We start from the raw sequence: 15,170 nt of genomic DNA on the forward strand, positions 1-15,170 counted from the left end.
TTCACTTACCGGTCTCTGTTCTAACGACAGAGAGGCCTCCCTCCTAAGGCCCCAACACTTCCATTCCCTTGTGCTTTGTTCTTCAAAGCACTTACTCAATCACAAATAATTTGGTGACTTCCTGTTTCGCCGTCAGACTGTAAGGTCCATTTTGTTCACTGCGATGTTATTATCTATGTAACTGGAACACTGCCTGGCACACAGTAGGCACCAAAAATACATAACCAATAATGTTTTTAAGGTTAAGCACGTAACAAACTAGTAGTGGTGATCGAGGTTAACCAGACTGTTTTCAACGCAAATCCCAAGGAGCCTGACTGCTGGATCATAAGGCAAGAAAATGTTTACTTTTTTATGAAAATGCCAAACTGTCTTCCAAACCAAAGTGGCTGTGCCACTTTGCAATCCCACCAGCAGTGGGTGAGGCTCTTGGTGCTCCCTGGCGCCATCTGGTGCTGCCAGTGAGGGTTTCAGCCTTCGTCACGGTGATACAGCGGCTTCTTGTTATTTTATAAAATTGCAACTTCCTGGTGACATGTAATAAGCATCTTTTCATGTGCTTGTCTACCACCTGTGTACCTTCTTTAGTGAGGCATCTGTTCAGATCTTTTGCCCATTTGTTACTCAGGTTGTTTGTTGGAAGTTATTCCATAGGTGAATGGATAAACAAACTGTGGTACATCCATACAATGGAATAGTATCAGCAATAAAAGGAAATGAGCTATCAAGCCACATTACACATCATTGAGTGTTAAGAGTTCTTTGTATATTTTGGATACCAGTCCTTCATTGGATATGTGTTTTTCAAAGATTTTCTTCCAGTTTGTGGCTCGTTTTTTTCATTCTCTTAACTTCAAAGCAGAAGTTTTTAATTTGAATAAAATCCAACATTGTCAATTTTTTCTTTCATGGATTGCAGAGCTTTTGGTATCTTCTCTATATATAAAAGACTAAGTGACCAGCTGATCGACGACCAGGGGGCAGACACTCAACACAGGAGCGGAAACCACAGGCACGGAAACATGGAACAGACTGATGAATCTCAGAGGGAAGGGGGGAGGGCAGGAAGAGATTAACCAAAGATCTTACATGCATACTAGAGGCCTGGTTAATGGATTTGTGCACCAGTGGGGCCCCTCTGGGGATGTCAGACTGCTGGTTTCGGCCGATCCCCACAGGCCAGGCCGAGGGAGTCCACCAGTGCACAAATCCGTGCACTGGGCCTCTAGGTGTATATAAAAAGTCATCATCAAACCCAAGGTCACCTAGCTTTTCTATGTTATCTCTAGGAGGACTTTAATAATTTTGCATTCTACATTTTGGTCTGTGATCCATCTGGAGTTAGTTTTGTGAATGGTGTAAGGTCTATGTCTAGACTGATGTTTTGCATGTGGATGTCCAGTTCTAGAGCCTGTTGAAAAGACTATCTTTTCTTCACTGAACTCCCTTTGTTCCTTTGACAAAGGTAAGTTGGTTATATTTTTGTGGCTCTATTTCTGGGCTCTCTGTTCTGTTTCATTGATCTGCCTGCCTATTCTTTCATCAAAAACCTGCACAAAATGTTTATAGCAGCTTTATTCATAATTGCCAAAATCGGAAGTTATTCCATAGGTGAATGGATAAACAAACTGTGGTACATTCATGCAATGGAATATTATCAGCAATAAAAGGAATGAGCTATCAAGCCACAAAGACACACACAGACATTAACGCATACTGCTAAGTGAAAAAAAAATCTGAAAAGGCCACAAAATAAATTATTCCAACTATATGACATTCTGAAAAAGGCAAAAACCATGGAGATAGTAAAAAGACCACTGGTTGCCAGAAATTCTAGGGGAGGCAGGGAGGGATAACTAGGTGGAACATAGGGGGTTTTAAGGTAGTGAAACTTCTGAATGATACAGTAACTGCAGACACATGCCATTACACATTTCTCAAAACCCACAGTATGTACAACACAAGGAGTGGACCCTAATGTAAACTACAGGCATTTAATTAATAATGTATCAATACTGGCTCATCAATTTTAACAAGTTTACCACACTAATACAAGATAATAATTGGGGAAACACTGTATGGGGGATATATGGGAATTCTCTGTACCTCCTGCTTAATTTTTCTGTAAACCTAAAACTGCTCTAAGAAATAAAGTTTATTAGCTCGAGCTGGTCTGGCTCAGTGGGTAGAGCATCAGCCCATGGACTGAAGGGTCTCGGATTCGATTCCAGTCAAGGGCACATCCCTCAGTTGCAGGCTTGATTCCTGGCCCTGGTCGAGCCTATGCTGGGGGCAACCAATCCATGTGTCTCTCTCACATCGATGTTTCCCTCTCTCTCTATCTCCCCCTCTACCTTCCATTCTCACTAAAAAATCAATGGAAAAATATCCTCGGGTAAGGATTAACAAAAAAATAAATAAAAATAAAGTTTCTTAAAACAAAACAAAACCACCTCAGACATTCTACTGCAAAACTCGTGTTCTTTCCGATATGACACACTACCCAGGAAGTTACCTGTAGGTAAAGCAACAATTGTGTTCTATACAGGGCGGAGCAAAAGTAGGTTTATCGTTTTGAGGACTCGAAACAGTCTTTTCTTGTATTATTATTATTTATTAACTAGAGGCCCAGTGCATGAAAATTCATGCACTGGAGGGGGAGTCCCTTAACCTGGCCTGCGCCCTCACAGTCCGGGAGCCCTCAGGGGCGGGAGACGACCCAGCGATCAGGGGAAGGCAACGGCCCCATCACACCTCTGCTGCTCCCACTGCCGGCAGCAGCCTCGGCCGGCCCTGGTTACCTGAGCCTCCAGCAGCCTGGGTGGCTGGGGGGCTGAGGGGACTGGGGGTCTCCGGAGATGGGTGCACAGCAGGGGCGGGCCCAGCCTTGCTGCGCGCCTGCTGCCCCAGCGGGGCTGAGGGGACTGGGCACCGCCATCTTGTGGCTGTGGGTGCTACCATCTTTGAGTGCATGGCAGTCAATTAGCATATTCTCTCCTTATTGGCTGTGGGTGCCGCCATCTTTGAGTGCATGGCAGTCGATTAGCATATTCCCTCCTTATCGGCTGTGGGCGCCGCCATCTTTGTGACGGCGTGAGGGTCAATTAGTATATTCCCTCTTTACTAGATAGGATTATTGAATTATTTTCCACATAAACAAGTGTAAACCTTCTTTGGCCCCACTCAATATACATAAAACATATGTAACATGAGCAACCTACAGATAAAACAGTTAATAATTCTTATTTTTTGCAATGATTCTAATTTTAATAGGAAAAAAAAGAGTAACTACCCCACACTCCGCTTGGCCCTGTTCTTGCCACACTGGGACCAGCTGGTCCTGTGCCTGGTGAGCAGTGCCCCTGCCACAGCAGGGCAAGCAGCAGAGGCTGATGCTGGTGCCCAGGTGTACAGCCCCCTCACCCCCGTGCTGTAGAGCCAGGCACACAAGCGGCCGATCCTTCTTAAACCAGGTGGGAAAGACATCCAAGTACTAGGAAGACGCTTACCCAGTGGAGTGACTCGGGGCTGAACGTCCTTGAGAACTTCATGGAGCCACTCCGTGAATCGAACGTAATAAAGATCTGAGAAAATGTCATCAACCCGTCCATTTTCAAAAAGATACTAAAAGAAAAACAATCAAGAAAAGTTGTTGGTAGTCTCTCGAGTAAGACTTGCAGGGGAAATACGCGTTCTTTTACCAGGTACTATCACTTCTGCCTACCCATCCCCCTTAATAAACCTCCATACCAGGTCAAAACCGTCCAGCACGTGCCTCGGCCACAGTACACGCCGGATCATGTGAACCAAGTCTCATGCACTTGGCACACTCTGTGAATGTGATTTCACCCGGGCAAGGCTCTTACGGCAGCAAAAACATGGTGCCGGCTCTAGGGCCAGCCTCCTGTTGGCTATGGTGTCAGTCAAATAACTCATGTGAGTCTTTTAACTTTGGGGGCTCAGTTTCCTTGTCTGTAAACGGAGATGCCTGAGCCTGTCTGCCAGGACTGGGGAGCACCGGGCATGAGAAAGCATGGGAAGCAATTCACCCAGGACCCCGAGTGGCCAGGCAGACTCTTCTCAGGCCCGGGCAACAGGTGCGTGCCACCAGCAGGTGCCTTTCCCAGCTCACGGGGGGTTTTCCACAAGAGCATTCAAACACTAAGACACCCTCCTCAGCCTCCCAAACTGCCAGTCTACAGTACATCCACCATGCTTCACCTTAGATGTCCTGAAAACCTAAAATCAATAAAAACATTCAAAAATAAATACATAGCCCTAGCCAGTTTGGCTCAGTGGATAGAGCGCTGGCCTGCGGACTCAAGGGTCCCAGGTTTAATTCCGGTCAAGGGCATGTACCTTGGTTGCGGGCACATCCCCAGTTAGGGAGTGTGCAGGAGGCAGCTGATCGATGTTTCTCTCTCATCGATGTTTCTAACTCTCTATCCCTCTCCCTTCCTCTCTGTAATAAATCAATAAAATACTTAAAATAAATAAATAAATACATACATAAAATAAAAAAGCTTAGATAATATACCAAATATTTGTGTGTAATTTTCTTTGTTCTTTTTTTTGTTTAAAAATATGCCTTTAAAAAAAAAAAAAAAAAAAAGATCTTGCCCTAACCGGTTTGGCTCAGTGGATAGAGCGTTGGCCTGCGGACTGAAAGGTCCCAGGTTTGATTCCGGTCAAGGGCATGTACCTTGGTTGCGGGCACATCCCCAGTAGGGGGTGTGCAGGAGGCAGCTAGTTGATGTTTCTCTCTCATCGATGTTTCTAACACTCTATCCCTCTCCCTTCCTCTCTGTAAAAAATCAATAAAATATATTTAAAAAAAAAAAAAAGATCTGAGAGAGAGGAAGGGAGAAGGGGAGAGAGAGAAATAGAAACATCAATGATGAGAGAGAATCATCATTTGGCTGTCTCCCATTGCCCCACCACCAGGGTTTGCGCCTACAACCTGGGCATGGGCCCTGACTCGGAATCAAACCATGACCTCCTGGTTCATAGATCGACTCTCAACCACTGAGTAACACCAGCTGGGCTGTTTGTTTCTATATAATAAATATAATATGATATAAGTATATTTATTTATTTATTTGGTAAGAAAACATTTTAGGGTAAATTACAGAGATAGAAAAAGTAATTCCTAGAAGATGGGCTTAGCAAACAAGTTCTAGAGATGAAGAGCTTGGGAGCTGGGGCTGGGGTGAGGGCGGGGGAGGCACAGGCAGGCCCCCTGAAGGGAGAGCCACTATACAAAATATTCCAACAGGAGCTTCTCTAGCTGGCAGGCAGGGTTATGAACGATGTTTATTTTCTAAAGTGAACATGTAGATCTTTTGCAACTGAAAAAAGAACCTACTTAAAAACTCATTATACAGTTAAAAGAGAAAGTCCTAATTATAACTCCTTGCTTGTCATTTTACTACTTAGAACATCCAGTAAATAGCTGATGGGAACACAGCTCAGACGCGACCCTGGGAAGCCGTTTCCTACCTTCTGGATGCACAGGAAGATATAGTAGAGCACATCTGGGTCATAGGGTTCGCCTTCTCCATTCCGAGCTTCCCGGGTCATGAGACAGAGCCCGTAATTCAGCTCGGCCACCGCAGAAGAGATGAGATCTTCCTGGAATCGCAGAAGCTGGCGCCCTACAACACAAACCCCAAAGATGAATGGGAGTCCTGGCAACAGTCATCTCTTTATTGGTCACTCATGTCCCTGAAGTCAGCTCAGAGCGAATACTGCCCCATCAGTGCTGGCAGGGAAATGGTCACTTGGACCTGGCCTACTAAGGCAACAACCTCTATATTCTATTCACCAAGGGTTTCCTTCCCACTTCACATTTCCTGAACATTTTTATTAGGGCTACGAGAGGAAAGAACCCCCTCAGAATGCTAGGAAGTAGATAAGCAAGATGCCAAGGAAGAAGGGCTTTGAACACACTCACTGGTTTCTATCTTCTCCCAGGAACTGCCCTGCCCAGATCTAGGTCAACTCCAGAAATCCACGTGTACAGAAATGCCTCGTCTTGCACAAACCCCGCCACCCTTGCTCAGGCCTGCTTGCTGCTTGTCTTGAATTCAGCATCCTATTTCAGATGGAGCTTCCTGGTTCCCAGAGCCAAGGGACCACTGTCCTGCCCGCCTCCCTCCTGCAGCTTCAGCCACTGTATTTTAGACGGAGTCCACTCCTATTCCCCCAAACACTCACTCCCGATGGGCGCCAGTCTGTTCTGAGCATCCTTCTCGAGCTCAGCGTTCTTGGTCTGGGCCCAGTTTTTCCATACTTCAAGCCCTTCTTCGGGCTTCAGAGAATTTGGAAGCAGAAGTTCTGGGGAAGGCTGTGGCTGTGACTGTGGTTCAACTTCAGCAACCTGGACAGTCTGAGCCTATGAGAGAGAAACCATCAAAACACGTCAATACTCTTTTGCATCAGGCCTTTAGTTCAGCAAAACTGCCAGGAAAATGTCACTTGTAGTTCTTTCAATAAAAAAATTCTCTTCTCCATGCTGTCCTATTTTCAAGAATCTTTGAAATTCTACTCCTTACCCCAGGGATAGCAAAGCCTAGTACCGTGATTCTCCGCCCTGGCTGTACTTTTTTAAAAAAAACACATGTTTTTATTGATTTTAGAGAGAGGGAAAGAGAAACATCAACTGGTTGCCTCCTGGGTGCACCCTAACGGGATCAAACCCGAAACTTGGGCATGTGCCTGACTGGGAATCGCACCTGTCACCTTTTGGTTTATATTTTAATATATATATGTTTTAATATATATTAAAATATATATTTTTTATTGATTATTTTACAGAGAGGAAGGGAGAGGGATAGAGAGCTAGAAACATCGATGAGAGAGAAACATCGACCAGCTGCCTCCTGCATATCCCCTACTGGGGATGTGCCCGCAACCAAGGTACATGCCCTTGACCGGAATCGAACCCGGGACCCTTCAGTCCGCAGGCCAACTGAGCCAAACCAGTCAGGGCACCTGGGAATCTTTTTAAAATCCTGATTTCTGGGCCTCATCCTCCGGAAATTCTGTTTCTTTGTTATGGGGTGGGGCCACAACATTAGTAACAAAGAAACAGAATTTCCGGAGGATGAGGCCCAGAAATCAGGATTTTAAAAAGATTCCCAGGTGATTCTAATGTGCAGCCAAGGTTGAGAGCCACTGCTTTAGAGAAAGGAAAGTCCAACAGACGAGCCATGTCCCTATCCCTGCCACTGCAAGCCAGGAGGGTCGGCCTTCTCCAGCTATACATAGGATCCATTTTCCCAGGTCCATCTCAGTAATGCTGCGCTGGCTCGTAAGGGCTGTTTCGGAAGACAGGAGGCACTGCTCTAGCTTCCTGCCTCCAAAGGAAGACTGTTCCCATCCTCAGTGAGCTGACAGCGCAGCCATGCAGACAAGCGGGCAGAGAAAATCCAGGAGTCTGAACCACAGTCCCCACCAGGCGGGACAGACACCATGCACGGGCTCTTGGAGCTCACGCACCTGTCCACATGCTGCACAAACTTCCTTGAGCAATTCTCCTGAGGAAGGTCAAACCATTCCAATCAAAAGCAAAATCATTTATCCAGGACACATAAATTTGCTATCAATAAATAAAAATAAAAACGATTGCCTTAGCTTTGACAATATACCTTATTAAAATAGGAGGTACAGCAATGCCAGTGCCAGGCCCTGGAATGTCTGCCAACCCGGAGCCCCACTCTCCACACCCTTCTCAGCTCAGCTGCCATCCTCCTGATGAGTCTCGCCCGTGTTCCCAGACAGGTTTCCACGCTGGTGGAAATGACTGCTGGCTTTGCAGCTCGAAGCGATGCCAACTTAAGTAGACCTCCGTAATCCCCCATGGGACTGTGCACCTCCACCTGGACACCTGCTAGCGCCCTCACACTAACCTCTACAGAGAGAACTCCTCCCCCTCCACCCACGACGACGTTCCTGAGATCCCCCTCCCTTTTCAATGGCAACGCCATCTACCCAAGCTGGAAACCTGGAAACCGGGGACTCTGACAGGGTAAGGAGGTGGGGAACTGCTTCTCTACTGGCTTTTTGCGAGGCCCCTCCTTTGTGTGCTCTACCCACTTCATGTAACATTCCCAAGCATCCTGACAACCAAAACGCTGCCACACGTGTCCAAATGTCTATCAGTGAATATGGGTAGTACCCAGGTTGAAAAGTACTGATGTAAGTAAGACCTTGTACACTGGTTAGAGGATTTTTTCCTATTTATAATGGAGTTCCTTGGATAATTTTAAGCTGGGAAGTGACATAATGTTACATTAAAAAAAAAAAAAAAGTTATTCTTGACCTGGCCAGTATGGCTCAGTTGGTTGGAGCATATTCTCATATACTAAAAGGTTGCGAGTGCGATTCCCAGTCAGGGCACATACCTAGGTTGCAGGTTTGATCCCCGGTTGGGGCATGTATGGAAGGGAACCAATTGATGTTCTTTTCTCTCTCCCTCTCCCTCTCCCTTCCCCCCTCTCTAAAGCCAATAGCATATCCTAGAGCAGTGATGGCGAACCTATGACACACGTGTCAGAGGTGACACACGAACTCATTTTTTTGGTTGATTTTTCTTTGTTAAATGGCATTTAAATATATAAAATAAATATCAAAAATATAAATCTTTGTTTTACTATGGTTGCAAATATCAAAAAATTTCTATATGTGACACAGCACCAGAGTTAAGTTAGGGTTTTTCAAAATGCTGACACGCCGAGCTCAAAAGGTTCGCCATCACTGTCCTAGAGTGAGGATTAAAAACAATAATAATAATAATAATTAGCCCTGGTCTGTGTGGCTCAATGGTTAGACCACACCGGCCTATGCATCAGAAGGTCACAAGTTCGGTTCCCAGTCAAGGGCACATACCTGGGTTGCAGGCTTGATCCCCAGCCCCGGTCGGGGTGTGTGTGGGAGGCAACAAATTGATGTGTCTCCCTCACATCAATGCTTCTTTTTAAAAAACAATATATTTTTAATGATTTCAGAGAGGAAGGGAGAGGGAGAGATAGAAAGAAACATCAATGATGAGAGAAAATTATTGACTGGCTGCCTCCTGCATGCCCCCTATGAGTATTGAGCTGCAACCCGGGAATGTGTCCTTGACGGGAATCAAACCCGGGACCCTTCAGTCCGCAGGCTGATGCTCTATCTACTGAGCCAAACCAGATAGGGCACATCGATGTCCGTCTGTCTGTCTGTCTCCCTCTCTCCTCCCTCCCTCTTCCATTCTCTCTAAAAAACCAATGAAAAAAATATCCTCGGGTGAGGATTAACAAAAAACAAACAAATATTACTCATGGTGATCTATGGAGAATGAAATGAAGAGCAAAAGTGGAAGCAGGTGTTGGTCGCCTCAACTCAGTGGCAGTGGGAATGATTTAAGGGTCTGCGAAGTGGTGGTAGAACCAATGTGGCTTATTGATGAACTTGCGGCGAGGAGTAAGGGAAAGCAGACTCCAGGGCGACTCCTGGGTTTCTGGCTTGAAGAAACGGGTGACTGGCTAATGCTACCACTTCCTCGGATTGGGAAGTTTTCGATAGTGGCAGAGTTGATGCTAATGAAGAGCTGAGGGATCTTCTTAAATCCAAGTAAACAGTAACTGCTGAACGTGTGGGAAGGGGCCTAATGGGAAAGGCATGGAGAGCCTAAGACGTGTGTGTCAGGGCAGCACAGGGGTTACAATGGACTGCAGTGCCTGCCTGTCCAGGGTTGAATCCCAAGTCTGCTACCTACTAATGGTGGCCTTTTGTTGAATCTCTCTGTGCCTCAGTTTCTTCATATGTAACATGGAGACAGTGGTACATATCTCGTAAGGTTGGTGGGAGAATTAAATGAGTTAAAATACGGAACCGAAGAGCAATGCTGGCACCGTCGGTGAACATCTTTAGCAGCAGCACCATTTGGGGCAGGGCTGGGAACCTTTTCCCTGCCAAGGGCCATTTACACATTTGTATCATCATTCGTGGGCCATACACACGATCAATTTAAAATTATGCTGCTATGAAAGAATCGCCTAGATTTCCTGAATTTCAAGTTCTATCTGTGGTTGCCTTGGCAGGGCCCGATCAAAGGACAGGGCCCCGGGGCCAGGCATCCCCACCACGATCTAGATTATGTGAAAACCGTACCAAAGGACAGAAATCCCTGAGGGAGAAAAAAGGGCCAGTACTGCTCGCGGAGGAACATCAACATGTACGGCTCCGATACAGGAACAGACACTAGATCCTAAGAAGGGAAAGAATCAACGGCACAGGAAGAAACCGGGTATAAAATGAAAGCCCAGACGAGTTTGAAGAAGGCTGTGTTGTGTGCTGCTAAGATTGAAAACAGATGTGCTTATTGGATCTGGCCACTGCTGACCTTGCCGGACAAGAGCACTGTTGTGTGTTGAAAACTGGTTAGCAAGTGGAGTCGGCTTGTACGTATAATCCCTTTGAGGATTCTGGGAATATGGAGAGCGGAGAAGGCAGGCAGGCGATGGAGGTGGGTGAGAGTCGAGGGAGGGAGGTTCTGCCATAAACATGGGGATGAGAGTGTTCATACAGGGATGGCAGGTGCAGGAGCACAACACTCGCCTTAGAGTCCAGCTCACTCCACAGCACAATTGCCTGCCCACAGGCTGCGAGAGCCCCACGGGCAGAGACTGTCTGAGTCATGCTGCTCCTCAGCACAGAACCTGAGGAGGAGGCAAGGGGATGTTTGTGGTGTAAGTGGACAAACTGACCTTTCCTGCATGAGGAGTATTCTTCCCAATTTTTCTTTTTCTGGTAATAATGCTTGATATAAGTCCCCATAAGACTTTCCCAACGGAGACACAGCACCGAAGAACAGGGGCCCACCAAATGAACTCCAGGGAAGATCTTCTGCTGAAGGGCCCGAATATACAAACTATTATTATTTTTAAAATATATTTTTATTATTGATTTCAGAGAGGAAGGGAGGGGGAGAGAGAGACAGAAACATCAATGATGAGAATCATTGATTGGCTGCCTCCTGCAGGCCCCCCCACTGGGGATTAAGCCCGCAACCCGGGCATGTGCCATTGACTAGAATCGAACCCGGGACCCTTCAGTCCACAGGCTGACGCTCTAGCCACTGAGCCAAACCAGCCAGGCCCGAATGTACAAATTATTAAGAGACGAATGAGTACCAAGAGCCCTGACCTGAAAATTGGACCATCAGGCCCAAGAGAGCTGAGAAGAGGCATGATGGGTTCCAAGCCTGCAAGCGAAGCTCAGTACAAGCCCTATCACAAGTCTCCTGGCTGGTCTCTCCTAGAGGCAACCAACTCTCCACCCCCACACTTGATTCTTCTTTTTTTAAAATATATTTTTATTGGTTTCAGAGAGGAAGGGAGAGGGGGGAGAGAGAGAAAGAAACATCAATGATGAGAGAGACCACTGATTGGCTGCCTCCTGCACACCCCCTACTGGGGATCAAGCCCACAAGCTGGGCATGTGCCCTGACCGGGAACTGAACCATGACCTTCTGGTTCCTAGGTCAATGCTCAACCACTGAGCACACCACCAGGCTGATTCTTCTTCTAATCACACTCGTAGGAATCTGAAAAACTGCCCACCCGAAATCATCATCCAGCTCAACTCTTCACTCTGTGAAGGTAATGCCTTTGCTCCCATACTACCTTCTCTCCCAGAGCCCCCCTCATGCTCCCCAAGGCCATGTCCCTCCTTCCCATCCCTGACTCTGCTCGTGCTGCTCCATTCTGTCAGTGAGCTATAAACCAGAGCACACTCCACTTCTCCCACAAAGAAGCCTCTGCTGACTTGTTAGCCTGCAATGTTTTCTGAAGTCCCAGTTTTTCTTTGTGTGTGTGGCACACAATGTCACACTTCATTATGCTGCCTTATAAATAATTCAACGAGATAGAAATTATATGTTCTTACTCCTACAACGGACTATAAGCTACCTGAAACAATGACTGTCTTGTGCTACTTCTAGGCCTGGCAGCTGATTATTCAATAGTTCTTTAATAAAGTCACCTAAGATCATGTACTGCTGCCTGGTCAGCTTTTGCCTCATCAAAATCATTTACTGCCCAAGTTTCTGAGCGTGGTCCCTGGTCCGCCAGTGCTTCATTTGTGTCAGCTCCCTCCCATGCAGCCCAGGAGCCCTTGCCCTGTGAGGCACACTGTCTTCAGCAGATCCACAAGACCAGAGGCCCCAGATCCACTGTAAAGCTCTGCTAGACAAGGAGTGGGAAGTTCGCTAATAGTCTTGAGAAGTTAACAATTAGAAATGATAAAAGAGCAAAAACAATTTTAAAGTTAAAAGTTCAACAGAATTATATTTTTGCAACTTTTATAGAAATCTGAATGATTTCAAAATAAAAAACTTAAAAAAAAAATTCAACATAGCTATCATAAAAGAAAATTCAAGTAACCAAAGCTTATCTTTACTACTAGAGGCCTAGCACACAAAATTCATGCACTGGTGGTGTGTGTGTGTGTGTGTTCCTCAGCCCAGCCTGCGCCCTCTCGCAGTGTGGGAGCCCTCAGGGGATGTCCCACTGATGGCTTAGGCCTAAGCCGGCAGTCAGAAATCCTTAGTGCAGCTGTGGAGGCAGGAGAGGCTCCCACCACTGCCCCTGCACTCACCAGCCATGAACCTGGCTTCTGGCTGAGCGGCGCTCCGCCTGTGGGAGTGCACTGACCACCAGGGGGCAGCTCCTGCATTGAGCATCTGCCTCCTGGTGGTCAGTGGGTCACAGTGACTGTGGTCATTTTGCTGTTAGGTCAATTTGCATATTAGCCTCTTATTATATAGGAGGATTTTTAAGGACCATAAAAACACCTTTGGGAAATCCCACTGCATAAATGGCTTGTTCAAGGCTCCCAAAGGTGATAGGCCAACCAGGAGGTATTTTAGATCTTCTAATTCACCTACACTGTGTCCACAGATGACAATGAAAAAAGGAAGTTACATGTCTGCTCCACTGAGCTAGTTTAAAGTCTGTGCTAAACTACTAAGGTTCCACTAGATCCTTTCATTTATGATACAGAAAGTAGCTCCTGGGATGAGGATACCACTTAGGGGTACCATTGGTCTCTACTTAGAACTTTACTCTTCCAAAGAGATATTAACAATGAAGCACCTCAGGTAACCCTAAAGCAGTTACTGATCATTTCATTTACCTCTAGGTACCAGGACAGAACTCCTGTTTCATAGCTTCACTTACTGCTTCTGTCCCCTCCCCTACCCCATCTAGAATATCAAACACTTTACTACTTCGAGACTAGCATCACTGCATAAACAACCAGAAGGGTCAGAGGTTGCCAGGCAAGTTCTGGGTTTGAGTGGGTCCTAAGGGCGCAGGCTACGCACAGTTGAGTCTCACTTACTGAACAAGTAACCTGGAGCTGCTGCTGCTGCTGAGGCGGCGGTGGCGGTGGCGTCTGTTCCTGGGGGGTCTGTGGCTGTGGCTGCTGCTGAGGGTCCCATATATGGACAGTCTGAGCTGTATTCTGGTATGTGCCTGCCACAGCCTGCACAGCCACTGGAATGTGGATGTTGCCATTCATGAACTGTGCTGGAAAGAGAGAGTTTGCCAGGGTCTGCACTACCTCTTCATGGGAGTTTTTCACTACTGACGTGCCCACCATCTTCTCCTTGTCGTCCTCCAGCTTTACAGCCGTCAGGGCCGTGGGTGAGCCACTGACGTGAACTGCGTTGTAGGCCTCCTGGGGAATGGCAATGTGGGTAATGCTCTGCTGCTGAGGGTCCCCCCGGGGCTGGGCAGAGTAAACAGGGATGGTCCAGGTCTCTCCGGTGGGGCTGGTAATGGTCCCCGTGGCACTGTACAGGTGGGCACTGTCCACTGTCAGTAAGTCTGGCCTCAAAGATACGTAGCTCTGCTGCTGGCCCTGTGGAATGGCCAGCACGGTGGCCACCGGCTGTCCTGAGATGGCGTAGGACACAGTGATGGGCATGTCCACTTTGCGCTTCTTCACTGGCTGGAGAACACTGGCTGTGCCAACCCGTCGCTCCCCTTCCCGCGGTGAGCCCTGCTGGGACGGTGGTGGGGAAAGGGCACCCACGGTCTGGATTTGGATCTGCTGACCCCCGGCAAGAGACTGGCCAGCCACCAGCTGAGCCTGGATCTGCTGATGTGGGATGTGCTCCTCTGGGATCTCTGCAGCTTGGATCTGCTGCGCCGCCTGCACGTGCTGCACCTGGATCTGGGCTGCCTGTAGCTGTGAGGGGCTGGGACTCTGCAACGTTGGGGTCTGGATGGAAGGGGCTGCCGGCTGTGGTGCTTGGCCTTGGATCTGTACCTGGACCTGGAAGGGCTGCTCAGGAGGTTGGTGCACGGTGAGCTGCGGGGAGAGCTGCTGTGCGGAAACCTGCTGCGGAGACGGCTGTACCTGCACTTGTACCTGCAGCGACAAGAGCCACAGTGAGTAAATGAGACAACACTGAGACCCAGCCCCGCAGGGGAGAGAAGATGTCAGGCGGAGGGCCCCAGGCATGGAGGAGGAAGGGCTGCCGGACCAAGGCTTCTGAGGAGGCCACCAATCCCAGAACCATTTGCAAAACTCTCCAGCATCACATTGCACTCAGAGCAACACACATCCACGTGAGAGCAACTAGGCTATCAACTGGGGCCTACAAAGGAAATATCTGAACTTTTGCTCATTTTTCACTCTTTTTTAAATATGTGACCCCCTTTGCCCCGGCCGGTTTGGCTCAGTAGATAGAGCATCGGCAGACTGAAGGGTACCAGGTCCGATTCCAGTCAAGGACACATACCTCGGCTGCAGACTCTATCCCCAGCCCCAGTCGGGGAGCGTGCAGGAGGTAACCAATCAATGAATCTCTCTTACATCAATGTTTCTATCTCTCTCTAAAAATCAATGGAAAAATATCCTTGGGTGAGGATTAAAATGTGACTACTTTTGGTTTTGCTTACTGATATAGTAGTACAAGTATATAATTTATAAATATATACTTCCTTGCACCTTAAAAAAATAGTTTATCCATGGGGTGAATGATAAAAAGTGTGCAGATCACTATTCTAAAAGGTCAGAAAGACAAGTATGTTCTTTCCACAGGCACTCAATTCCCAACTCAGGATCAAAACTACTCCCATCAAACAACTAGTGGAAAACACAGTAGAGAGAAAACTTTT

General features: G+C 47.2%; 1 protein-coding gene across 4 annotated transcripts in view; it reads right to left on the reverse strand.

Moving 5' to 3' along the window:
• QRICH1 (glutamine rich 1) overlaps nt 1–15,170 on the reverse strand; it is a 33,725-nt gene that overhangs the window by 5,443 nt on the left and 13,112 nt on the right. For all 4 annotated transcript variants that reach the window (XM_070391237.1, XM_070391234.1, XM_070391236.1 and 1 more), the window contains 4 exons: nt 13,384–14,418; nt 6,217–6,394; nt 5,500–5,654; nt 3,510–3,624 (listed from right to left, as the gene is read on the reverse strand). In XM_070391237.1, the coding sequence (XP_070247338.1) occupies nt 3,510–3,624; nt 5,500–5,654; nt 6,217–6,394; nt 13,384–14,418 (1,483 nt within the window). The remainder of the gene's footprint in view (nt 1–3,509; nt 3,625–5,499; nt 5,655–6,216; nt 6,395–13,383; nt 14,419–15,170) is intronic.

Source organism: Myotis yumanensis, unplaced genomic scaffold (genome assembly GCF_028538775.1).
Source record: "Myotis yumanensis isolate MYYU_CA2020_CCGP unplaced genomic scaffold, mMyoYum1.0.hap1 SCAF_14, whole genome shotgun sequence".
Classification (NCBI taxonomy): Eukaryota; Metazoa; Chordata; class Mammalia; order Chiroptera; family Vespertilionidae; genus Myotis; species Myotis yumanensis.